Below are 20,894 nucleotides of genomic sequence, written 5' to 3'. Positions count from 1 at the left end.
CTGCAGAAACTTGCGTCCGCACGATAGAGCAGCAGAGAACTTCAATGAAACGTGGCACATTAGAGTCTACAGGGCTGCCACTCTAGATGTTTTATAGCTAGATATAGATGTACTTTTCAAGATCTAGATGTGAAATTTGGAGCCTGGATGTTTGCTATAAAATCTAGTTTTTTTGTTTTTTTTTTAATTCTAAATATTATACAATGGAAAATAAAGTAAAGAGAGGTGTATAATAATGTAATACGGTAGGTGAATGAATAATATTTCATTATTTAGAATTGGAAGAACCGGTACAGGTATTGATGTAAGATTTATAAAACTCATTTATATTGTATTCGTCCACCGGTACCATATGTAATTAAAATATTTAAATAACGAATTAAACATGTTTAAAACACGTGACGTTTTATTTAACGTTAAATACTGAAATAGAAAGAACCACGTTGGTCCGATGAGTCGGTCCTTAGTATTGTATTGTTCACAAGGTGAGAATAACTTATGGTTTTCAAGTTGCCTATTCCAAGATTTTAAATCTATAGAGTTATTTAGGTCTATAAGTGCTATTGAATTTGTCTCTCTTTGAACATCAACCTATCAAAATGCCAAAGTGTATGTATGCGCTACCAGCAAAAATTTAGAAAAGATTGGCTTAAGCCTTAAGGAAGCAGCCTTCAAGGAATTGATTGTCCCTTCAGATGATAATAATAAGGCTTTTTGTAAGTTATGCAGGTGGGAATTGAATTCTAGGTTATGATGTTAGCTTCTTTGAAATCTAATATTATATTATTGTGTAATGCGATAAACTTTGTATGCTCCTGATTCGTTAATTTTCATTAAATTCAATGACTTCATATCTAGATGTATTTTATAGACGTTTTATTTGTAAATCTAGATGATTTTCGAGGTCAGTCTAGATGTGTTTAGACAGGCAAAAGTGGCGGTCCTGCAGTGGACGCAATCTTGTTCCTGCGTGACGACCACCGAATGTAAACAACGTAAGTAATATCCTGCTGAAGTGAGCGGGTTTTTAGCGCAGACCACAGAAGCACGAAGACCACAAAATGTAAACAACGTGAGTAATATTCTGCTGTTCAAATCGTCATTTTACTTATTGTCTGAGGATCCAATAAGTTCCCTTATTGCTTAGGAACAAAGAGCAAGACACGAATGCGCAATTTGCAGACTAAGGCAGCAGCTCAAAGGATTTGTAACGTTTGTTTGTATGTTGCGGGTCGGGCCTGCAAATCCAGTCAATTAGTCGGACTCGTGGCGGGTTTAATACCCCCGGGCTCGGGTCGGGTCGGGCTGGAATTTTTGGGCCCGATCTTACAGCTACTCAAAACCCTAGCTTGACAAATTATTTCTGGGCTCATACTAAAAGGGAGTGCCATAAGAAAAACACTGGTGAAGTTTATATCACTTTCCATTAGAATATGTAATTTATTGATACAATACAATTTCTTTAAATATAACACATTTATTAATTCAACTAATTCAACTTATTGTTATTGATTTCAACAGTTTACCCTTTTTTAGTTGTTTATCCTATTTCCATCCAGGCTTTCTGCAGCCTTCTATGGAATAGCGTGTTGCTGATTTCCGCATCGGTTGCATATTGTGGAAAACTTGTGATAAGTTTGATCGAGAGCCATGTGATGAAGTATGATTCTCCCAGTTCAACCCAATGATATTTGATAATGAAAACATACAACTAGGGTAATATTTAAGTATAGGAAACGCCATATTCACGAATTCAACCTTTTTCACAAGTTCAGATTTTTATAGCGTATTTTTACATAATTTATTTTTATACCACAACTATTTATAAAAAAAATTTTACTTCCATTTTCCCAAAGTGGACATTTTATACCTTTTACTGCAATGGAACAAGTTACTTTTTTTATTTTGACAATTTTCTTGTTATTTGCTATATATATTCACCACGCTTAAACAATGAGAAAACACTTTACATATCTGTCCCAAACTCAATAGAACCCAATAATTTAATTACCAATTTTGCGGGTTCCATTAATTTTGGGATATCTTGTAGGCCAGGGGTCTCAAACACGCGGCCCGTGCGCCGCATGAGGCCCGCAACGCAATTTTGCTGCCCTTTTCGAAGTTGAGATTTTTCCAGAAAAAAAAATAATAAAATAGTATGATGTCAACTATGAGTTTTGTCGTATTCATATTTTTACTAGTGTAATATTTGATTTGTAAATTCAATAATTTTGATTTCGTTTTTATTATGACGAAATAAACAAGTTTCGGTCAGATCATTGAAGTGTGTGTGCAGTTAACGCAAAACTAGATTATTATAAACTATTTATAAATAGTGAACCCATACGCAATGGCCAATAAGCGTAAACGTTCGGAAGAGCACAGGATATTTTATGTGGAATAGGAGAATCTGTGTTTTCTGTGAAATTATAAAAAACAAGGTTCATGCTGTCCAATTATTTCTGTTCGAAAATAATACAACATCCGACGACATTACGGATCATTACATAGAGAAAAATATCATGTCTATACTGAAACAATTCGTCACAAAAAGATATCGCAATTAAAATATTCACTGATGGAACAGAGAAATTTTTTCTCACACATGAACAAAACTTGTGAAGCTTCGGGGAAAGCAAGCATTGCCATAAGTGAGATGATTGCAAACTCGTCGGGTCCTTTCGTTGTAGGAAGCTATGTTAAAGAGTGTATGTTGGAGGCTTGTGAAGTAATCAGCAGCATTTTTTTTAACAGTGAAGGTTAACAAATCAACCTTTTGCACACGACTAACGCACGAGAGTTTATATGCTGTCATAGAACTAGCTAACCAGCGTAAATAGGGCCAAACAACGCAGTCTCTCACCGCTATAAAACGGTTACAAATATCCAGCACAAAAAAATGAATATGTTTCATGTCTCGTTTGGTGTAAGATTCAAATGTAATTTCAACAAATATATTCAGATTTGCTGTGTAATTTTTTGTATAGCTATTTTGTACCTAATTTGTTGACCTAATTTTTTGTACTTAATTTATGGCCCGCATCATCAGTAAATTTCAAAAAGTGGCTCGCGACATATTTCGAGTTGGAGACCCCTGAGGTAGACGAAGGCTAGGCCATAGAAACGATTTCAGGGGGCCACAAACCTCTTAAAATTGTTAGAGTAGTAATTTATTTGTGTCATTCACTATATTTAAATTTTCATTGTAGTAGCAATGAATGATGATGCTGTTTTTTTGCTATAAAGTGGTAATTTTCATTCTGATTATTAGAGGTAGAGTCTCTAATTTTGCGGAAAGAATTTTCGTTTTTACACATCACTTGTGTTACCGGTACCCAACCTATACTGATTACACTAGTGATTCCCAGCCGGTGCCACAGGACAGCAGAAGCCGGGCAGTACAAGGCGCATAATTAATTTTGCTACTTTCCTCGTAAATTCCCCGTTTTCCATAGTTTAATTACCTGATAAAATTATTTTACAGGGTGTTTTCACTTACTTGTGCATGAATTGTAAGATCATAATTGGAACTTAAATTCTACTTTAGGGGAGAGATTATCCATATCTGCGTGCCTATACATCCCCGTGTTATTGAATAGACACACGTTAATAGAGTGTAGACCCGATCTTTATTCCAGAGGTCAATAAGCATACAATATATTAGAGGCCAAATTTTCGTATATTGTTAAGTTCAACAATTGAATCCGAATACAGATATATTGAAATAAATGTAAACCTTAATAGAGTTATACGGTCGAATCCAAAGTAGTAAATCACAAAACTCGAAAAATCCTATATTTCCACCCTTGGACGAAAGCCAGAAACACACGTCATCAATTAGTCAATACAAAAAAGCTAAGGCTTATCGTCATAAATCATTATCTGGGAAATAGCTGAAATGACCTATTTTCATTGAATTTAGCATACAAATGGTATTCATAGTTACAATCCACATTTACTACACTACCAATCAAAATAACACTATAAATATCCCTGTGCTCCGCGAATTCCAACTTTTTTAGTTGGTTGGCAGGCCATCTGAACTGCAGATAACGTTCGAACCATGGAAGGACAATTTCACTAGACTGCGAGATAGCTGCCATAAACGTACTCTAGACGCAGAGAGAATACAATTTAATTTCAAATATTCCTAAAAAACGAAAATAAAACGTCAATTGCATTGCCTTTGATATTGCCAAAGTAAATCGAGATGTCCAAGAATGCTGACAAAGCGTGCATTGCTCTCTTATTTTTTGAATGACGACCTTTGGGGGGGGGGGGGGGGGGGGGGCACGAGTGCTAGAAGTTGACGTAAGAGGAATACGAGACTTAAAAAGATTTCGGACCACAGAAATTTACAGCCAAGACTCAAGTCCGCCATGTGATGATTGTGTTGTCATAAATACCAAACTAGAAATTATCATTATTCGCTTTTCGATCAAGGTATTTATAAAAATATCATTCACTCATGATAGGATTTCAGGATCATAGCATGATACGCGCTCTTGCTTTTGCACTTCACATTCTGGACAAGTCATTGTTACCGAACATGTGGTGTGATGCGTAATAAAGTTGCCCATGATAAATGAATGATGGCTAGTCACATGTGAAATTATTTTACAGTGCTATAAATTTCTGTAAATATCAAAAAGAATTCATTATACTTTAAGAAATTGAAATTTCCACATATCAGAAGGTATTCGCTGCTAAAATTTGATTAATGTCGATAGCAAGGCAGTCTAGTTTTTTTTCTATTATTCGCTGGCTATCGCTGCATATATGCTGAAAAATGAACAAGCTAAAAAATGAAATGTCACTGACGCGTTACCCAGGAGCGGGGCTAATTGCATGCGCTTGTTTGCAAAGAAAAAATATTTAAATCAAAAGCATTTACATAATCTATCAATGCATTGGAAATCATTACGACTATCGACAAGTAAAGTTTCAACATTGAGCTTCGACATTGTTCTAACCAGACGAAAGAGCCTGGTAATCTGTACTCGGTTTTTTACTTGTATTATCTCGAAGTTTTGTTTCTGACAACATATGAAGAAATGTATCCCATCGATGTAGCAACATTGTTATAAACTGGACAAGCAAAATGGAAGCAAAAAATATGAGAAACACAAATGCGAGGGGATTGAGCTGAAAAATAAATGAAAACATTCAGGATTACTTACTAGATAGGTAAAGGTTTGTAGAATCCACTTGAAACACCAGAATTAAAATAGCCAATATTCGGAATTCTTACGTATAATATACAGAATACACTTGTTTCAAATGCGAACTTAGTTTTAGTTTGATTGATAAAAGATTACGTGCTTGCGATAATAGATAGATCTACTGACTACTCTTGAAAGAAAACAATCGCGTTGTTATTTTTTAATCATTTTTAATCATTTAATCATTACTGCTTGAATGACTCATACGAAAGCTGCATACTTCAACAGTAAGTCAACAGTTGCAAAATCCATCAATGCATTTAGTTCCTACTCATAGCGCATTACTCTAATTTAATGGTGACCGTACATTTGAACCCATGTACATTTGAACCCATGCGTATATCCACGGGTTGAATCTATATGCGGGTGCTAAAACCCATGGGTTAGGGTTAGTATGGGTTTAACTATCCGTGAAACAAAAAAAATTCCATAGGTGCAATAGCATACAGGTGCAATTGTCATGGGTTCAAATGTACGTGGGTTCAAATGTAATAGAACCTAATTTAATGATTTATTATCAAGTCTTACCACAATTGCGTTCCCGTATTTATCATGGAACGTTATATTGACGTCATGTATAATCATTGTAAGAGAAAATGTTAGAACTATCCAGATACTGTTGACGAAAAAATATGCAGCACTCATTTTATCTCGTAATTCTTTTAGCTCTTCCCCTATTTTCTCATCCTTCTTTTTCTGTTCTGGTTTTTTCTTGTTAATTGGTTTCAAATACTTTTCAATCATTTTCTCCCAATATTCCTCTTCATTCCTGCTTAATTTTCTGGAATAATATATTTTAATTTGTGTATGAAATTTTCCGAATAATAGGAAGGGCGCTTCAGAAGTGTGTGTGCCAATATGCAGGTAACCAATTTTGTTCGCCCACTTTACATCAAGTTGTGTAAAGGAACTGAAACCTATGGGCATATTCACTCACTAGGCTAACACAGACATTCCCACCACTCGTGATAGAACTGAAATAAAGAAAATCGGAATAAAATGATGGCCTAACCTTAATCCGATACACGCACTACGGGAGTACCGGAATTTGCTTTTTTGATTTATCTTGCGATTATCCACGCTCTTAGTCCTTCAAGTTTTTTAAAACGTTATATCACCTTTGAAGTCGGATTCATATTGAATCATAAAACTCTCAATGATATTTATAAAATTATTTCTAATGTTTGTCAAGGTCATCTGATAACATTAGAGAAAATCAACATCGTTTGAAAGTTAAATTCAAATATCAGCTTTCGAAGGTTCATCAATTCACTGCATGAAACTACTACAACAAATCATCTATAAGTTATTTCAACAACAATACTTACACCATGGCTAATGGTTCGTGAAACGGCTGTTGATCATCAAGATTCCAATATATCTGGAATAAAACATAACAAATCAAAAATCAAGTTAGAGAGATATAGAAGTAAATAAACCTATTCCAAATATGCATTTTTATTAAATATAGTAAAATATAAAAAATTAAGATATTACCTCCTGCCGGTCTGAGGATTTAAATATATCGACAGTGGGCTTTTCTGACGATTCTGAAAAAATAAAATAGTGAAACCTTGTAAATATTGAATATAAACTTCAATCTAAACGCTGACAGTGTATGTGATTAATGGGGTATCACTTGCAAAACTATTACCTCCAATTCTCATATGCGTGTTGAGTGCCTGTTGAAATAAAACAATTTTTCTACTTTTTTCTTCAGCGTTTAAAGCTCTTTGGCTCACAATTGGACTTTCATTTCTATCTGTTGAATCGTTTTGGGTACTGATCGTTTCCTTGTTCGTAACAAGCTTATATTTTCCACGCGGGTTTATGCAAATTGCACAGTTGCATAAATTTCCGATCATGCATCCATAGTTTCCTTTCTCATCTTGGATTTTGTCAGCATCCCGGTTATCTTTGGCGTTCTGTTGATATTCATTTATACACAGAAGCATTGATCAAATTTAACCCACTTTTACTTATATTAGATTTGATAATCCTATAAAAGTATAATTACGTGCACCTGAGTATATATATAAACTAGGTCATAGAGACCATATATATATTAGGTCACAATAAATGTGGCTGTCGTGCGCTAATTCACATCCGGTCACTTATAAAATATGTGCAATATATATGTTTATGTTATAAGTAAATTTGTTCCACAGATTCATGATTTTCTATAAATATGAATCCAACCAAGTTGGTGAGCATTTTTTCCACAGATGAATTTAAATTTGAAAGAAATTTTGAGGTATTTAGCTGTAATAGTATATGTTAAATTATTTGAGTTGTTGGAACCATGAAACAGATATCTATATAGCTACATTATAATAATTATTATAATTCACTTAGCAAGCATAATATTTTCACAGACTAAAGTTTTTGACCCACCTTTTCCTTATTTGCCTGTTTATTGTCCCTCGTTCCCCATGATTCGTCATGCATGTTACAATAACAATAAACGACCATAAAAATGAAAGCGGAGGGAACGCAGATATAATAGAGGATCCCATGAATCAAGCACGACACCTCCATTGGATGCAATATGCCAGTAATAATAAATATTGAACTCATCGCTAACATAAAAAGGGATGTCGGATTCATAATATCTAAAACAAAAACTCGATTTATTTTATTTGAAAATTGTTTATTTATTTAAAGTTCAATTACATATAAAACACGAATGCCGTGACTTAATTGAAGTTATTAGACACAGAATGACCTACCTATGGATTGTTTGAGTACTATATAGTTCTTAGCGTTTTTTTTTAACTATACTGAACCAATTGCTGTGGCATATTTAGTGGTTAATGATTCTTATTGTCGCTCGAAGGCTATTACTTTTATTTATGAGGTTCGTTTTTTTTTAAAGTTCTGTGTATTGAGAATGATCAAAATAAAAAATTGCGCCATGTAGCGGTTCCGCGACCGCAATCCAGAGATCTCGTGGTCAGAGAATCTTGCAGTTTTTTGATAAGTGAGACTACCGTTTCTGTAAAAGATTAGTTCAGCGGTTTTCAATGGGTTCAGTGGGTGGGGCCGTAGACAATGTCTCGAGGGGCGTAAAGCCAAATAAAAATATTTGTTAGGTTTGATCTTGCTCGCCTTATTTTAAATATTTACATTTTTTATTTTGGATATTTTAGTTTCATCCACGTATTTTCAACGTGTTTTAGAATATACCATATTTTCGTTTCACTATCTGTTATTTGTAACTTAGAGTTGGCTAGTTATTTTTGAGGAAAGGCGCGAGACTTGATAACTTCTAAAAAGGGGCGCGGCTTATAAGGTTCTAGAAGCACTGGATTCTATTATATTGTGAGCTTATTAACTTACTCTCAACAATTTGTCCAATGACTCCAACTAAAACAGCCATCATCACTAGGGCATAGACGAGAGTCAATACTTCGGCAACAACGATTTGATGGTTACGATTTTCAACGGTATAACAAATAACAACAAACGCAATAACCGGTAGCAGAGCAGCCATCAAACCGCCTATCGGACTCATGCCAAACACATATTGGAACGCTCCTTGTATAATAAGAATCACAGTTGATGGTCCGAGCAGTGAAGCAGTCATCAGAAGTATCTGAAAGTCATTGAGGTTTGTGTTAAAATTTGATATATATAAAATAGAGTAATCAAAATTAATAGCCAAATAATTAGTTTTGAAATATACCTAAAACAATAAATGTGATATAGATATAATATATATAGTAATGGCGCAGTAAAAAGATCAGTGTGCGTATATTTATAAAGTAATTATTTTCACCTGATACACAATGTACCCAAAACTTATGTAATCATTCTTCATCGCCTTTTTTGCATCAAGTAATATGTCAAAAACGTTTGCTAAAGTTGATGGTCCCCACCGCCTGTGAAAAAGATATAAAAAACTGAAACTAGGAATCTAAAATGCATTAAAATACTGAATTAATCAGTTTTTTAAATCGAAAAATTAGCATGAGAGTGGATGTGTATCTTTTTTTGGAATGCATTGCCTCGAACCTGTTTAACAAACTTTTTTTTCTATATTGGTGAATATCTAACATCTTACATCTAAGTCAAAAAGATAATTGATAAAAGGTAAAAATCTGATTGTTGTTTGCCCTCCTGGCAAATGAATTTGTGTCACAAAGCAAACGTTGAATTTGAATCAAGAATTTGTGCAAGAATATTAGATAAGTATCGATTAATTAATTCATACATAATTTCGAAAAGTTTTAAAATAGATCAAACATAGAACATTCACACTGAATGTTTTGAAGATTATACGACAATAAAGTATGGCATCTTAGAATGCCATACCTTGTCGCGATGGAGTATGAAAATTTGTGACCAACTGTTTTGTTCGAGCGAACTGCGTACATATGGGGACATAAGAAATATAAGTATTCACCTTCGTTGTTTGTATAAGTCTTTGAAACTTTCTGGGGCGAAGGTATATGAGTGTGATGAAGCACAGTATTCAATTTTGTATTTCGCTTTCAACAGCAAAGTGCACAACCATCTGTCTTCACCTGAAATATTTCATACGTTCTTAGATGAATATAAACTGATGAAAATTATTGCGAATTTTCTCCCTTTCTAATAGTGGAATTTCAATTTCTGAAATAAAACAAAAAGTGATTTAAACCTTGATCTCGTTGTATCTTCTCTTTTGCTCCTTCTGCCACAGTAGTGTATTTGTGCGCTACATTTTCGTCCATTAGAGCTTCTGCTCTAAACATACTGAAGCATCCAGGGCTGCAAAGAACGCACCCAAGTACATCTTCTGCGGTTTTTTGCAACCAATGTCCGACAGCGTATTCAAATTTCTGGAACCAAACGACTGGGCCACTCCCTAAATTTGAAGGTTAAACAAAATGACGCTTGGATGCATAAAAATTGAAGTACGACTGATCAAGCAAACTAGCAAATAAGAGAACAAAATCGTGAAACAGTAAAGAAAATTTAAGTTAAACAATAAAAAAAGGAGAAATAAAACAGGCATTTTGTTGGACATTGTTTCGTACTTTATTTAACTATTGTGTTCTATACTTACCAATTGGATGAATTCGCCCACACGCTGCTCCAACTTTTTTATCTCTTTTCATCCGATCTAATAAACGCGTTACCGACTTAATTTTAAAGTCCACATCGCCATCTAGTGCAAGGACATATGTGTTTTTTGAGTCGTAACTACGTATCGCTGTTTTCTTATAGCCCAGCAAGTAAGACATATACATGACTTGAGACCAGCGTTTCCCATTTCTAAAATAAAATTTCTAAAATAAAATCTGATTCAACGCGAATTGGTCTGTGTATCCTTCTACAAAACATCATTAGTTTCGTTATTGCAGATATTGGTGTTGTGATAAAATTACCTTTCACCGCAAACCAATGAACAAATTTTAAATTTTCTGTGCTCATAACATTCGGCCCACACCTTAATATGGCATTATTGGTATTTAGTTGAAATTATGCTGACATTTAGGTAGTCCTATGGCTATTAATTATTAACAACCCAATTGAGCACCAATAATCGTTTTGTTATTTGATATTTATTCAAATCTATATTATTAAATTCGATATGGTGTGTACAATGTCTTGTGTTAAGTTTTTTTTGTGTTTTTGTGTATTCTTTGGAGTTAACGATAGTCGTCAGTTGCGTTGCACATTACCCATTTGTTGCGGTTGTACGTCTGAAGCAAGAGCTAATTTGCGGATTATTTCGTCATTCAATTACCATCTTACCTTATTTTTAATTTATCTTTTAGATGAATCACGAGCTTGTTTAACTTTTCTTCATTTTCCCCATCATTGTGTGGTAGAATGAATGTTAATCTTCCTCCATAGGGCGTGCAACACACTCCATTTAGTAAACAGTCACCAGAATTTGCTTTGATTGAACTGTTCGGAAATATTTTGTTTTGTTTGTAAACAATTTGAATGAATCAACAAAGTTCGTTTGTTCTAGTATATTTGTATTGGTTATGTGTACTACATTCAGCAATTACGAAATGAGAAAAACCTCGAGAAAAATGAAAAATATGTCCCAATTATGAAAAAAAAAATTACTTTGCAGCTAATGGAATCTGATTTAGAAGTTCTTTGACGTAGGAATTTAAGGATTTTTGACTTTCCTGTGTATTCTCTGTTTTTTCAATACCTTCCACTGTCATTGCTTCATCAAAAAATATGTGTACCTGAGAAATTCAAAAATTGCATGTTTTCATAAATTTGATCTAGAGACAAATCAAGAATATTCCTTATGTGTATAATTGAATAGTAAAATAGAGAGACAATAATTTTCAATTTAGAGTCATGCGAGATCGTAAACCTGTCACCTTTTCGTTACTAAAATTACTATAACTAATATTAATTCTTATTTTGTTGGCCTCCGTTGATATCATCAATCACATCATAGCTATAACAACTGAACATCCAATTGATGTTCAGTAAGTTTGAAATATTTACTGATCACGGAGTTCAACACGTTTAACCAAAAAATAAATCATGTACGATATAATTATTTACAAAATACGTGTTTTTGTTAATTGTTGATAACTTTTCTAGCTTCTATGGGAAACGTGTACCAGCCATTTGAAATTATAAATCATGAACTTAATTTAAATTCTTGTATATACTTCCTATTTTTCGTTGTCTATTTTTGACACTTTTTCTAAAAATTCATTTTTTTCAAAAATTTCAATTGTTGATAACTTTTTTAGCTAATATGGGAAACGTGTACCAGCCATCAGGAATAAGGAATAAAACTTAATTTTGATTCTCGACTATACTTCCATTTTTCATTGTCTTTTTTGACACTTTTTCTACAAATTTAGCTTTTTCAGCTTTGTGAGTGAATCTAAACGAACTACTATCTAGCTTACTTCAAACTGAAAAAGATCATCACCCTTCATTTCCTTTTGTTCTTTATTCAACCTATAAATAAAAAGTGGAGTTGGAGCTATTAATTATTGATATTTTAATCATAGTGCACAGTAAAGTAATTGTATTTTCAGTAAAATGATCTTCTAAATGTATTTTCTCACCTCATAACACTCTTTAAAAGCTGTAGCATTTCGTTCTTTTTTTCATGCCACATTGTCGTGCATAAAAATAAATGTGGAACAGTATTGTTCATTTCCCCGGCAAATCTAGAACGCGAACATGTTTACATGTAAAATGAAAGCGTTCCATTGTTTTATATAGTTTTATTTCAACTTTCAGACCTTCGAAGTTTTTAATTTCCAATATGAAAAACTTATGAAATCAATAGTAATTTATATCAAATCAGGCAAAGTTGAAAATTTCTAAATGACCAGTACATATCAAATACGAAAACGAAGAATAAAATGAGTATGATTGATGCTTATATATAACATAATAATTAAACCGTTCCATAATTAGTCCGTGTTTTCAATATCATTACAAAATTCTTGCCTTATAGTCATCACTGGTGGTTTGAAAATATTGATTTGATTATCATTATGAATATACCATGTTATAAGTTTATAGTTATATATTCTTTATTTCAACGATTATCTGCCACGGGCAGCACGTAGTCGAAATGATTCATGGAATTCAAACTTTGAAATATAATTTCGAAAAATCAATTCAAAAATTTAATAATACCCATTTTCTCCATCATTTTTGCGAGGTTTTCGAGACACACGTTTCCTTCTGTTTAACAACAAGGCTTCTGTAATGAACGGCCCACCGCAGATTGGTTTTGCATAAAGTACTTCAGTCCTATAGAAATAATAGGTTTAGAACAAAAATACGACTAGAACTGAATAACAAGAATTAAAGTAAGCAATCAGTAATTATAAAATATAAAACAATCTCTTTACTAAATACTATTACTTATCGATCTCGATCGGTAAGTATGTTAATAGGTGTCTGTTTGTCTGTTAGACACTCGCGATATCTCACGAAAGCGAGGTTGAATCTGTTCCAAATTTTGCATGTGCATTCATCATATCTCGGACTAGAAACCTATTGATTTTGGATAAATTATGTCGTATAATTAATGATTTATTAATAAATAAGTGATGGGACACGCGGTGTCGTTATTGATTTAGAGCGAAGGAATCGAAACCGCGGGATTCCATAACTTTCGTCGCCTTTTTTTTTGAACATGCGGAAGATCGATAAGTCGGCGGTCTCCGATCGTTATGTCGTTTCTTAGCTGATTGAAATTGTATTAGAAATACTACGGTATAACTCTACTATATTGTAGATTATTGTGTAATAATATTGAGTGTACTGTATTTTTAATTGATGGTCATTATCACAAATCATAACGAGAAATATTTCGGATTTATGATGAAGATATTTCGCCTATTTTTCGTTGCCTCAAAATAGTGAAATTTTAACTTTATAGTAAATTTTATTATAAAAAAACATTGTTATTACTTCATCAGTCTGTCTCGTTCCCCTTTTAGCAAATGCGACGTCAGCAACAGAAGGCCTAAAGTTCCACTCAGAAAAATGCTTACAATATCCCACTGGATGCCTTGATGACTTGTTGTTTTCCATCCAATGAAGTTATTTATTTCTGGATGGATCAATGCTGAAAATAATTATATATACATATAAAAAAAGGCATTTGTTTTATTTTATATACTGGCAACAGATGACGCCGTAAAGCTACGGAAAAACTATGTATAGAAATATTACCAAAAATACATATATTAAATTTCAAATTGGATTAGATTTCGGGACATTGGTGCATGATTTATAAATCTTAGTTTCATAATTGATTGACCTTAGTACCGTACGTACTATGAATGTTGAATTATATAACTACTCACTTAGGCCAAAACTATCCATCAGTGTCTGCGTCTTAGAAATCCAAGTTACCATAACAAACATTGACGGTGTAACAAGAGTCAATGGCAAATAATATCCCCAAAATTGTACCAACGTTTTGCAAGCTAAGGTACCAAAGAAAAACGTCATAAAAGCAGACGCACAATGAGTGATTCCTGTCGCCCAGAGAGAGGTGATAATCCTTAAATTAGAATTGAGGTTAGGGAATTGAATCTGAAATCTTCAGCCTTTCAATATTTAAATATGTAAATGATGGGTAAGCTTCAAGTATATATTCTGTTCACCTATTGTATATATGTTTTTCAAAAATGGCTACGGAATCGTTGATAATGATGGCTCAATGATGAAATATAAACAATATAGTTTAACGAGCAAAATATGATATTGTATCTTCGCATTTTGATCCGTATACTTTGGTGTCTCGAGATATGGTAATAAAAATAGCAATAAAATCATAACATATCGTTGATCATCAGGTGGGTATAGATTAAAAAAAATGGTATCAAAACATTCTGGGACTCTGATCAAATTTGAAAACAACAAGTACAAAGTGGACAAATGCTTAAAGTAAATTATCTTTCACTCACTCACAGTAACAAGACATACCTTGAACATTTTTTATCTACTTTTTCATAATCTTTGAATCGAATCGGATTTCTTCCAGTTTTCTCAAATACAATTGCTTTGTTTTCATCAATTATGAAATAGATTATGAAGGAGAGCAAAACTGTAAAGACATATAATAAATCATATATTATAGTATAATAGTTAAAATGGTTACAGTCCGTGATATTTCCCAGAGTGTAATGGTTGGACAACATTACCTAGACGAGGATTGGGGGTCCAGTTACCTCGGTGGGTCGCGAAAGGGCTCAATGAGGGGTTAATATTGACAATTATTGACAGAAAAATATTTTAAACAGATTCTGACTTGACGAAGTTGAAGGTTACACGCTTGAGTGGACTGAAAAAGTTTATTGAGAGAAACAAAAAAGTACGCGTCTTCTCACAGACAGAACAAAACCAAACGTAGACGAGCCATCATGCGTGACGTAACTATTCCCACGCCACCTATAATCTGTTGCAGTTTTAGACATATAATATGAGCAGTCAAAATGATCATATGTTGTATGACTCAGCAATTAACATTCTCATTTTCCTGAATCGCGTTCATTCTGCTTTTTCAATTTTTATTTAATTACAGAGGGTCGCAAAACAATTTGGCCTTGCCAAGTAGGTTTCTGAAAAAAATTTAAAGAACTTTGATAGACAATATAGTTCAGTTAATTCATGGACTTCATCGGGTGTTTGTTACCTGTAAGTACTATGAGTAGCCTATTTGTCAATCAAAGTACGAGTATAGCAATTACTTCTGTTCCGTATATCTTCATTGCGTGATCTAATAGTTACGCACTCTTTATTGTGCTCTTTTCATTCAATCGTTATGTTTGATTTTCCTCAAAATTTTGAGCTATCTTTTCTGTATTAGCTTTACCATCCCACGCAATTCATATCACATACCTATTGTGAAGAGTCTCAAAACCGAGCAACAAAGCTCTATTTTGTATCTTTGCTTCGCATTCGGTTTGCTTTCTCTGTTCTTCGCATTTACATTCTGATCATCTATATTTTCACCTGCCATATCTTCATCTTTGACTGTCACGAAACATTCCCAATAGCGAGATGAAATGAGAAGCAACGCTAAAATTAATTAAATAGTCTGGTTGACTCACAAATTCTAATACGTCTTTACTTAAATTGGAAACTTAAAGTAAATTGGATACATGATCAGTATAATTTGGCAGAAAAAGTGGGAATTTCCGTTCAATGAAGTTTAAATATCCTTTACTATTAACACAAGTTAAATCACGATATTATAGTACTTACATAAAATAATGTATATTATATTTAAATCCTCATCAATGTAATTTGATTGATCATTTTTCAAGCAGTATCCAGTAAATGCGACAAATCCAAACAGTAAACAAATCTGTATGAAAAACATCTATGTTTTTAGAATAAGAAAACAATTTTTACATTTCCCATGTTTATTTATATAGTGTGCATAGTGAAGAGTATACCATCACAAAACTGTAATTACTCGCCAGATGAACGCGCCAAAGGCAAGGAAGTGGTTTGTGGAGAAAGCAGCAATTGTCACAGCTTTATTGTACTTTACCAGTGGTGGGCAAGGTTTCAGGACGAGGGGCTAAACACCTAGACTGGCGAGCCATGTAAGTGTGACGTAAAAAGTTAAATTCATGAACAATTTTTACAGTGTTAAAAAAGCAAAAGTGGAAAACAATAAGACTCGTGCCAAAACTAAATTTAACCCCAATATCAACTAATTCCTTTAGACTTCCTTCCTCTCTTTTTAAATAAGATTTTAAAATTTGGTTTTAGTTTGGTTGTGGCAGCATCAGGCGGGTCATGTTGAATTGCTCAACGGGCCGGTTTTGGACCACGGGCCGTAGTTTTCCCTTATCAGGGTTATACCTTTCGTGCGTGTCGTGCTAAGCGTTAGAAATACGCTCGCCACTGTACCTCTGATTACATTGCGTGGGTTCGCGGGTTCGAATTCCATGCGGGGATGGCTGGACTCCTCGTAGGGTGGTTCACGTAACCGCTGGTCGGTTACGGCTTCCTTCATCATCAAGTCCATAACTAATCCCATACCCGATATGGCTGGTAACCGGACGAGAAGACGTGGCTCACGGTATGATTAAGCCGCATTATCGGCTTTTCTCTCCCTAGAGATAAATAAATCGTAACGTATTCTATCAAACTCTAGCCTTAGAGCCGCGTGAAGATCACAACTTTCAGCTTGCATTCTTGAAACGAAGGTATCGTCTTGTCATCTAATTAGCTCGATGGAAGAATAGTTAGAAATTTATTACTCACAAAGGCAAATGAGCCTAGAAGAATTCGAACCCATTTGCGTGTATTGCAGAAGAAAGAGCTTCCGAAGTTCACAAGCGCTGGCAAAAGCGCAACCAGTGGAAACGACGGGCATGCTAAAATTACATCAACGTTTGGTATCACTTTCAAAGCATAGAAGGTTAATCCAATGGCATGAAGAAGTTCTGGAATTGTTTTCTGCAATCAAAATACAATGCATAGGGTAACTAACGAAATGTTCATATTTCGATCAAAGTTGAGTTATACGAAAACGCAGTTAATTTTTTTTTCTCAATTTAAAAGGCAAGCTTTAGGAAAAGACTGGCCAGATAGGTTTTGCTCGACATACGCCTGTAAGTTCCTCTTTGTTACGCCCCGCTGAATGACTAATATCAAGCTTTTTTATGTCAGGAATATTGATTAATCGAAAATTAATGACAACCAAATAATAATTCAAAATTTCTCAAAAGGCTATGAAAAGTAAAATATCTGATTACATTGTCTCAATCTTTCTTAATTATATATAATTAAACAATGTGTTTTTGTTTTGTAATTGAGTTGGATATTTTTCACCCGTATGATCGCTTATTCGCCTATTTCCACCTTATTATCGTTCTTACCAGCCATTGTTTTGCGCCTCTGCATGCAGTATTTGTTGTCTGATGTGACGAGGGACTACTTGTTTTGATAAATAGCCACAAGCTATACAGACCAGTAAGAACTTCGGGAAGACATAGACAACTCATCAATATTAACATGACCATATATTTCGGATAATAATATTGTTGAACTTGACCTTCTTTCACGTATGGGCATCTGCTATCACTGTAGTCTTGTGTGTAGGCGTTGCCGAGAACAAAAAGCGTGGACTGAATTAAAAATAGAACAAGGTTCTTTTGAAATCTAAATACTATTTTTATTACGAGTGGTCCTGTACGTGCCATGGAAACAATTTTAAACGTTCAGATTACATTTCAGATAAAAGATACCTTAGAACAATAAATCCTCATGAACGCATGCAGTTGACTCAGCAATTCAGTATACAGCAGGGTGTCCCAAAATAAATGAAACCCACAAAATTGGTAATCGAATTAATGGATTTCATTTATTTTTGGACACACTATAGTTTTATAGAGTTGGTTCTCCACAGCATTCATAAAATTGGGGCGTAAACTCAAACCCGGAGATTGATTACATGACATATTTTTCAATTTCTGGTTCAATTTCAATTAAATGTATATGAAGCAAATTTTTTCTGATTTTCGTAAGGCACTAACCTTCGTAACGATTGACCCCAGCCATACAATTCCAAAAATAATCACAGTGCTGACATATTTTGCCACCTGCAAATAAAAACCTTATTCAAAACATTGAAAGCAACATAATGGATATTTTGGAATTTTTCCTTTAAATAGATTTGACACTGAGCTTAAACCTGAAATTTCAATTTTGTACTTTAATTAATTCTAATTAATACAATTTTCTAAAAAGTGATAACAGATCGCGATAAAAATGCAGATAAGTGGAAGTCGCTTGGAACAACCACTTCGTATTATGTTTCTCCAAGTTGTGTTCCAATATGCCAGTTTTTGAATTTGCCAAGTATCTATATAATGGGTGATCAAAACATACATTTCAGTCACTTAATTGGTGTGTTACAAATCAAAGCACAATGGAAGGTATAGACGATGCTACAGATAGTAAAGTTAACTTTGAATCGTATTTTTTGTTAGACTTACAGCGGGATTGTTCTCGATTTGAATTATTCGAACAGATTTGGATAATTAACATATTATTTCTAGAGTTATCGTTTTGTCTGAAATTGAAAAAAAGCATTAACATTCAACATTACTATTTTTTGCTCTCCAGAGATATGGTAAATCGAGATGATTCCTCTATTGAAGTTGACTTCAAACAAAACAAACCTTTTTGAAAAATTTCAGATAGCCTTTGCTCTTCTTTTCTTCTTCAACTCCACTTGGTGTAACGAAGTCCCAATCTTTCTTGTCACTAGATTAAATTTCCATTGAGGATTGACAAAATTTTATTAACGATTTTATAAAACATGGCGATTCGTTTCGGATTATTAACAAGTTTTCATTCATCATAGATAGGAAAAAAACAATGAAATGGAGAAAAAGTTTGAAACGGCATTCTTCTGGTTCGAAAACCAACCAGAATTATTGATATACTGCACATATCGCAAATGTTAATTTGTTTTGTGATGGTTACAACATTTAAAGAAATAATAACATTTATGGCGTTAAAGCTATCGACCGAATCAACTTTTGATAATGAAATATAAAAGTAATTGAACAATACCTTGTATTATTTGTATTCTCGTTTTGATCACCTGTAAAAATGATAAACTTATTTGACACCAAAATTAAGATCGCACACCGCAGCTGGTTTACTCTTTTCAATAAATATTGCAATTTTACAATATTTTGAGTAAGTTTTAAGTAAGATGAATTCAACATCTTCCTCAGATTGTAGCTGTTGCACCCACGAGAGTTCGCCAATGCGATTTAATATTTATGAACAGATTCAATTCATCCACCCTTTGCTGCATTTAGTGCAATCTCTCTTATTTTGCTAGGGGGTGTTTTTTGAGCCAGTTTCCAAAGTCTGTAGGATGAAGGACATCGAACATATTGAATATTACATTCGAGTAGGATTATAAGTTCTCCCATTTGTGACTCCTCCATCCTTTTATGTCCAAAGGATTATGTTGAAATATCACGTATTTTATTTTGTGTTCTCTGGTACTCCTATGCTACTATGTTGGTACCCCTATATGTTACAAATACGTTACCCAAACTTACTACTAGTAGTACATAGAATCAATATGCATATAATACCGTACATTCTCTAAGTATGGACAAGGTGGCCTACTAGTTATTTAAAAGCGTAGAACATTATTATGTTGGATGAATGGACAGAGCCTTGTTTGGAGATGTATAGAACATCGTCTAAAAAATCATTTCTTGGAAATACACCACAGACCTTAGTCTTACGAGGTCGAAGTATTACAACACTGATTTACAAACTATTTTTATGACCGTAATATGATGAATTGCCCAAGGTAAATATTTAAACAAAACAAGTTTCGCTTTTAATTGTCGGTACAAACAACGTCGCACGCGACCTACACGACGCTCTCTAAATATTTCAACATAGTTCCCGTTACATTACAATTACTTTTCACTGCCTACGAATGAAGATATTTGAAAAAATAAGTTCGGACAAACATGATTCCTAGTATTTTTCCTCTGCACGTGTAAAGAAGCCGCAAGTTGCGAAGGTACTTGAAAATTTGTTTATAAAACTTCAACATGGCTTTGTTGCGATGGACGTTTTCATACTAATTGCATAAAACTGTAATTCTTAAGTTCATGATATCATCTATAATATTCATTACACGAGAAGAAAACACAATACTGTTCGAATGATATATATTTTGATTTTAACTTATTTGGTAAGAGACTCAGTGAGTTGCATAAGACAACACTTGAGTGAGAGTTCTTTTATATTATATAATTAAATCAATTTATATTAGAACACAAAAATAAACATACCTGTCTCCAAATGTTCACTAGCGTATTCATTTGTGATCATGTCTGTTGGTATTGTTTGAACTAATAGTATTCTGTAGAAAATGCAAATATTAAAATTATTCTGAATAAAAAATGTTTTCCTGTCAGATGACTCACGCTACGGATATAATTGTTTTCTATGGTGTCGATATTGAGTTAATAAAAATAATATTCTGGGCACAATACGATATATTTTACAGGGTTGCGGTGTGCTGATATGCATTTTTGAATGTATTAGTAAAAGCCAGAGTTTGTTAGTCGCCTGAAATCATAAAAGCAAATAAATGAATAAACTATAAATCAGTATAAAGTCTCTGTCCAGTAAATATTATTGGATCTATCATGCTTTCAT

The 20,894-nt window shown here is 33.6% G+C and overlaps 2 protein-coding genes and 1 long non-coding RNA gene across 4 annotated transcripts; 1 reads left to right on the top strand and 2 right to left on the bottom strand.

Moving 5' to 3' along the window:
* The first annotated feature begins 872 nt into the window (after window positions 1-872).
* On the top strand, window positions 873-2,279 carry LOC120326652 (uncharacterized). 2 transcript variants are annotated; one of them, XR_005567439.2, is made up of 2 exons: window positions 873-1,072; window positions 1,560-2,279. It is a non-coding gene; the product is annotated as an uncharacterized LOC120326652 (long non-coding RNA). The 2 variants fall into 2 exon arrangements; XR_005567440.2 differs by having other exon boundaries at window positions 1,148-2,279.
* A 2,689-nt stretch (window positions 2,280-4,968) lies between these two features.
* On the bottom strand, window positions 4,969-7,177 carry LOC144422124 (uncharacterized). The gene is made up of 5 exons (XM_078111953.1): window positions 6,877-7,177; window positions 6,720-6,772; window positions 6,551-6,603; window positions 5,751-6,003; window positions 4,969-5,145 (listed from the first exon to the last, which is right to left on the bottom strand). The coding sequence occupies exons 1-5, from the start codon at window positions 7,175-7,177 to the stop codon at window positions 4,969-4,971; spliced, it is 837 nt and encodes a 278-aa protein (XP_077968079.1).
* Window positions 7,178-7,367: 190 nt separating this feature from the next.
* On the bottom strand, window positions 7,368-19,654 carry LOC120326556 (chitin synthase chs-2-like). Its single transcript, XM_078111952.1, has 23 exons — window positions 19,507-19,654; window positions 19,269-19,299; window positions 18,872-18,956; window positions 18,224-18,289; window positions 17,567-17,815; window positions 16,950-17,144; window positions 15,936-16,038; window positions 15,570-15,749; window positions 14,655-14,775; window positions 14,030-14,229; window positions 13,632-13,788; window positions 12,849-12,965; window positions 12,266-12,370; window positions 12,104-12,155; window positions 11,289-11,416; window positions 10,965-11,120; window positions 10,273-10,481; window positions 9,865-10,071; window positions 9,628-9,748; window positions 9,001-9,103; window positions 8,562-8,817; window positions 7,617-7,834; window positions 7,368-7,484 (listed from the first exon to the last, which is right to left on the bottom strand). The coding sequence occupies exons 1-23, from the start codon at window positions 19,652-19,654 to the stop codon at window positions 7,368-7,370; spliced, it is 3,324 nt and encodes a 1,107-aa protein (XP_077968078.1).
* Window positions 19,655-20,894: the final 1,240 nt, after the last annotated feature.

This window comes from Styela clava, chromosome 4, assembly GCF_964204865.1.
Source record: "Styela clava chromosome 4, kaStyClav1.hap1.2, whole genome shotgun sequence".
NCBI lineage: Eukaryota > Metazoa > Chordata > Ascidiacea > Stolidobranchia > Styelidae > Styela > Styela clava.
Note: the sequence above shows the minus strand (reverse complement) of the source record. Positions and strands in the feature narration are given on the sequence as shown.

What these genes read in the sequence shown, in the direction of transcription:
- LOC120326556 (XM_078111952.1), bottom strand. Translation starts at nt 19,654, where the DNA reads ATGGAGGAGTCACAAATGGGAGAACTTATAATCCTACTCGAATGTAAT. An exon ending in GAGAATACAAATAATACAAG is followed by an intron (nt 18,957 to 19,268) that starts GTATTGTTCAAT and finishes AATTTAATCTAG; the next exon opens with TGACAAGAAAGATTGGGACT. An exon ending in AAAAATGATGGAGAAAATGG is followed by an intron (nt 12,371 to 12,848) that starts GTATTATTAAAT and finishes TTCGCGTTCTAG; the next exon opens with ATTTGCCGGGGAAATGAACA.
- LOC144422124 (XM_078111953.1), bottom strand. Translation starts at nt 7,177, where the DNA reads ATGCTTCTGTGTATAAATGAATATCAACAGAACGCCAAAGATAACCGG. An exon ending in CACGCATATGAGAATTGGAG is followed by an intron (nt 6,773 to 6,876) that starts GTAATAGTTTTG and finishes TTATTTTTTCAG; the next exon opens with AATCGTCAGAAAAGCCCACT. An exon ending in AATCCTCAGACCGGCAGGAG is followed by an intron (nt 6,604 to 6,719) that starts GTAATATCTTAA and finishes GTTTTATTCCAG; the next exon opens with ATATATTGGAATCTTGATGA.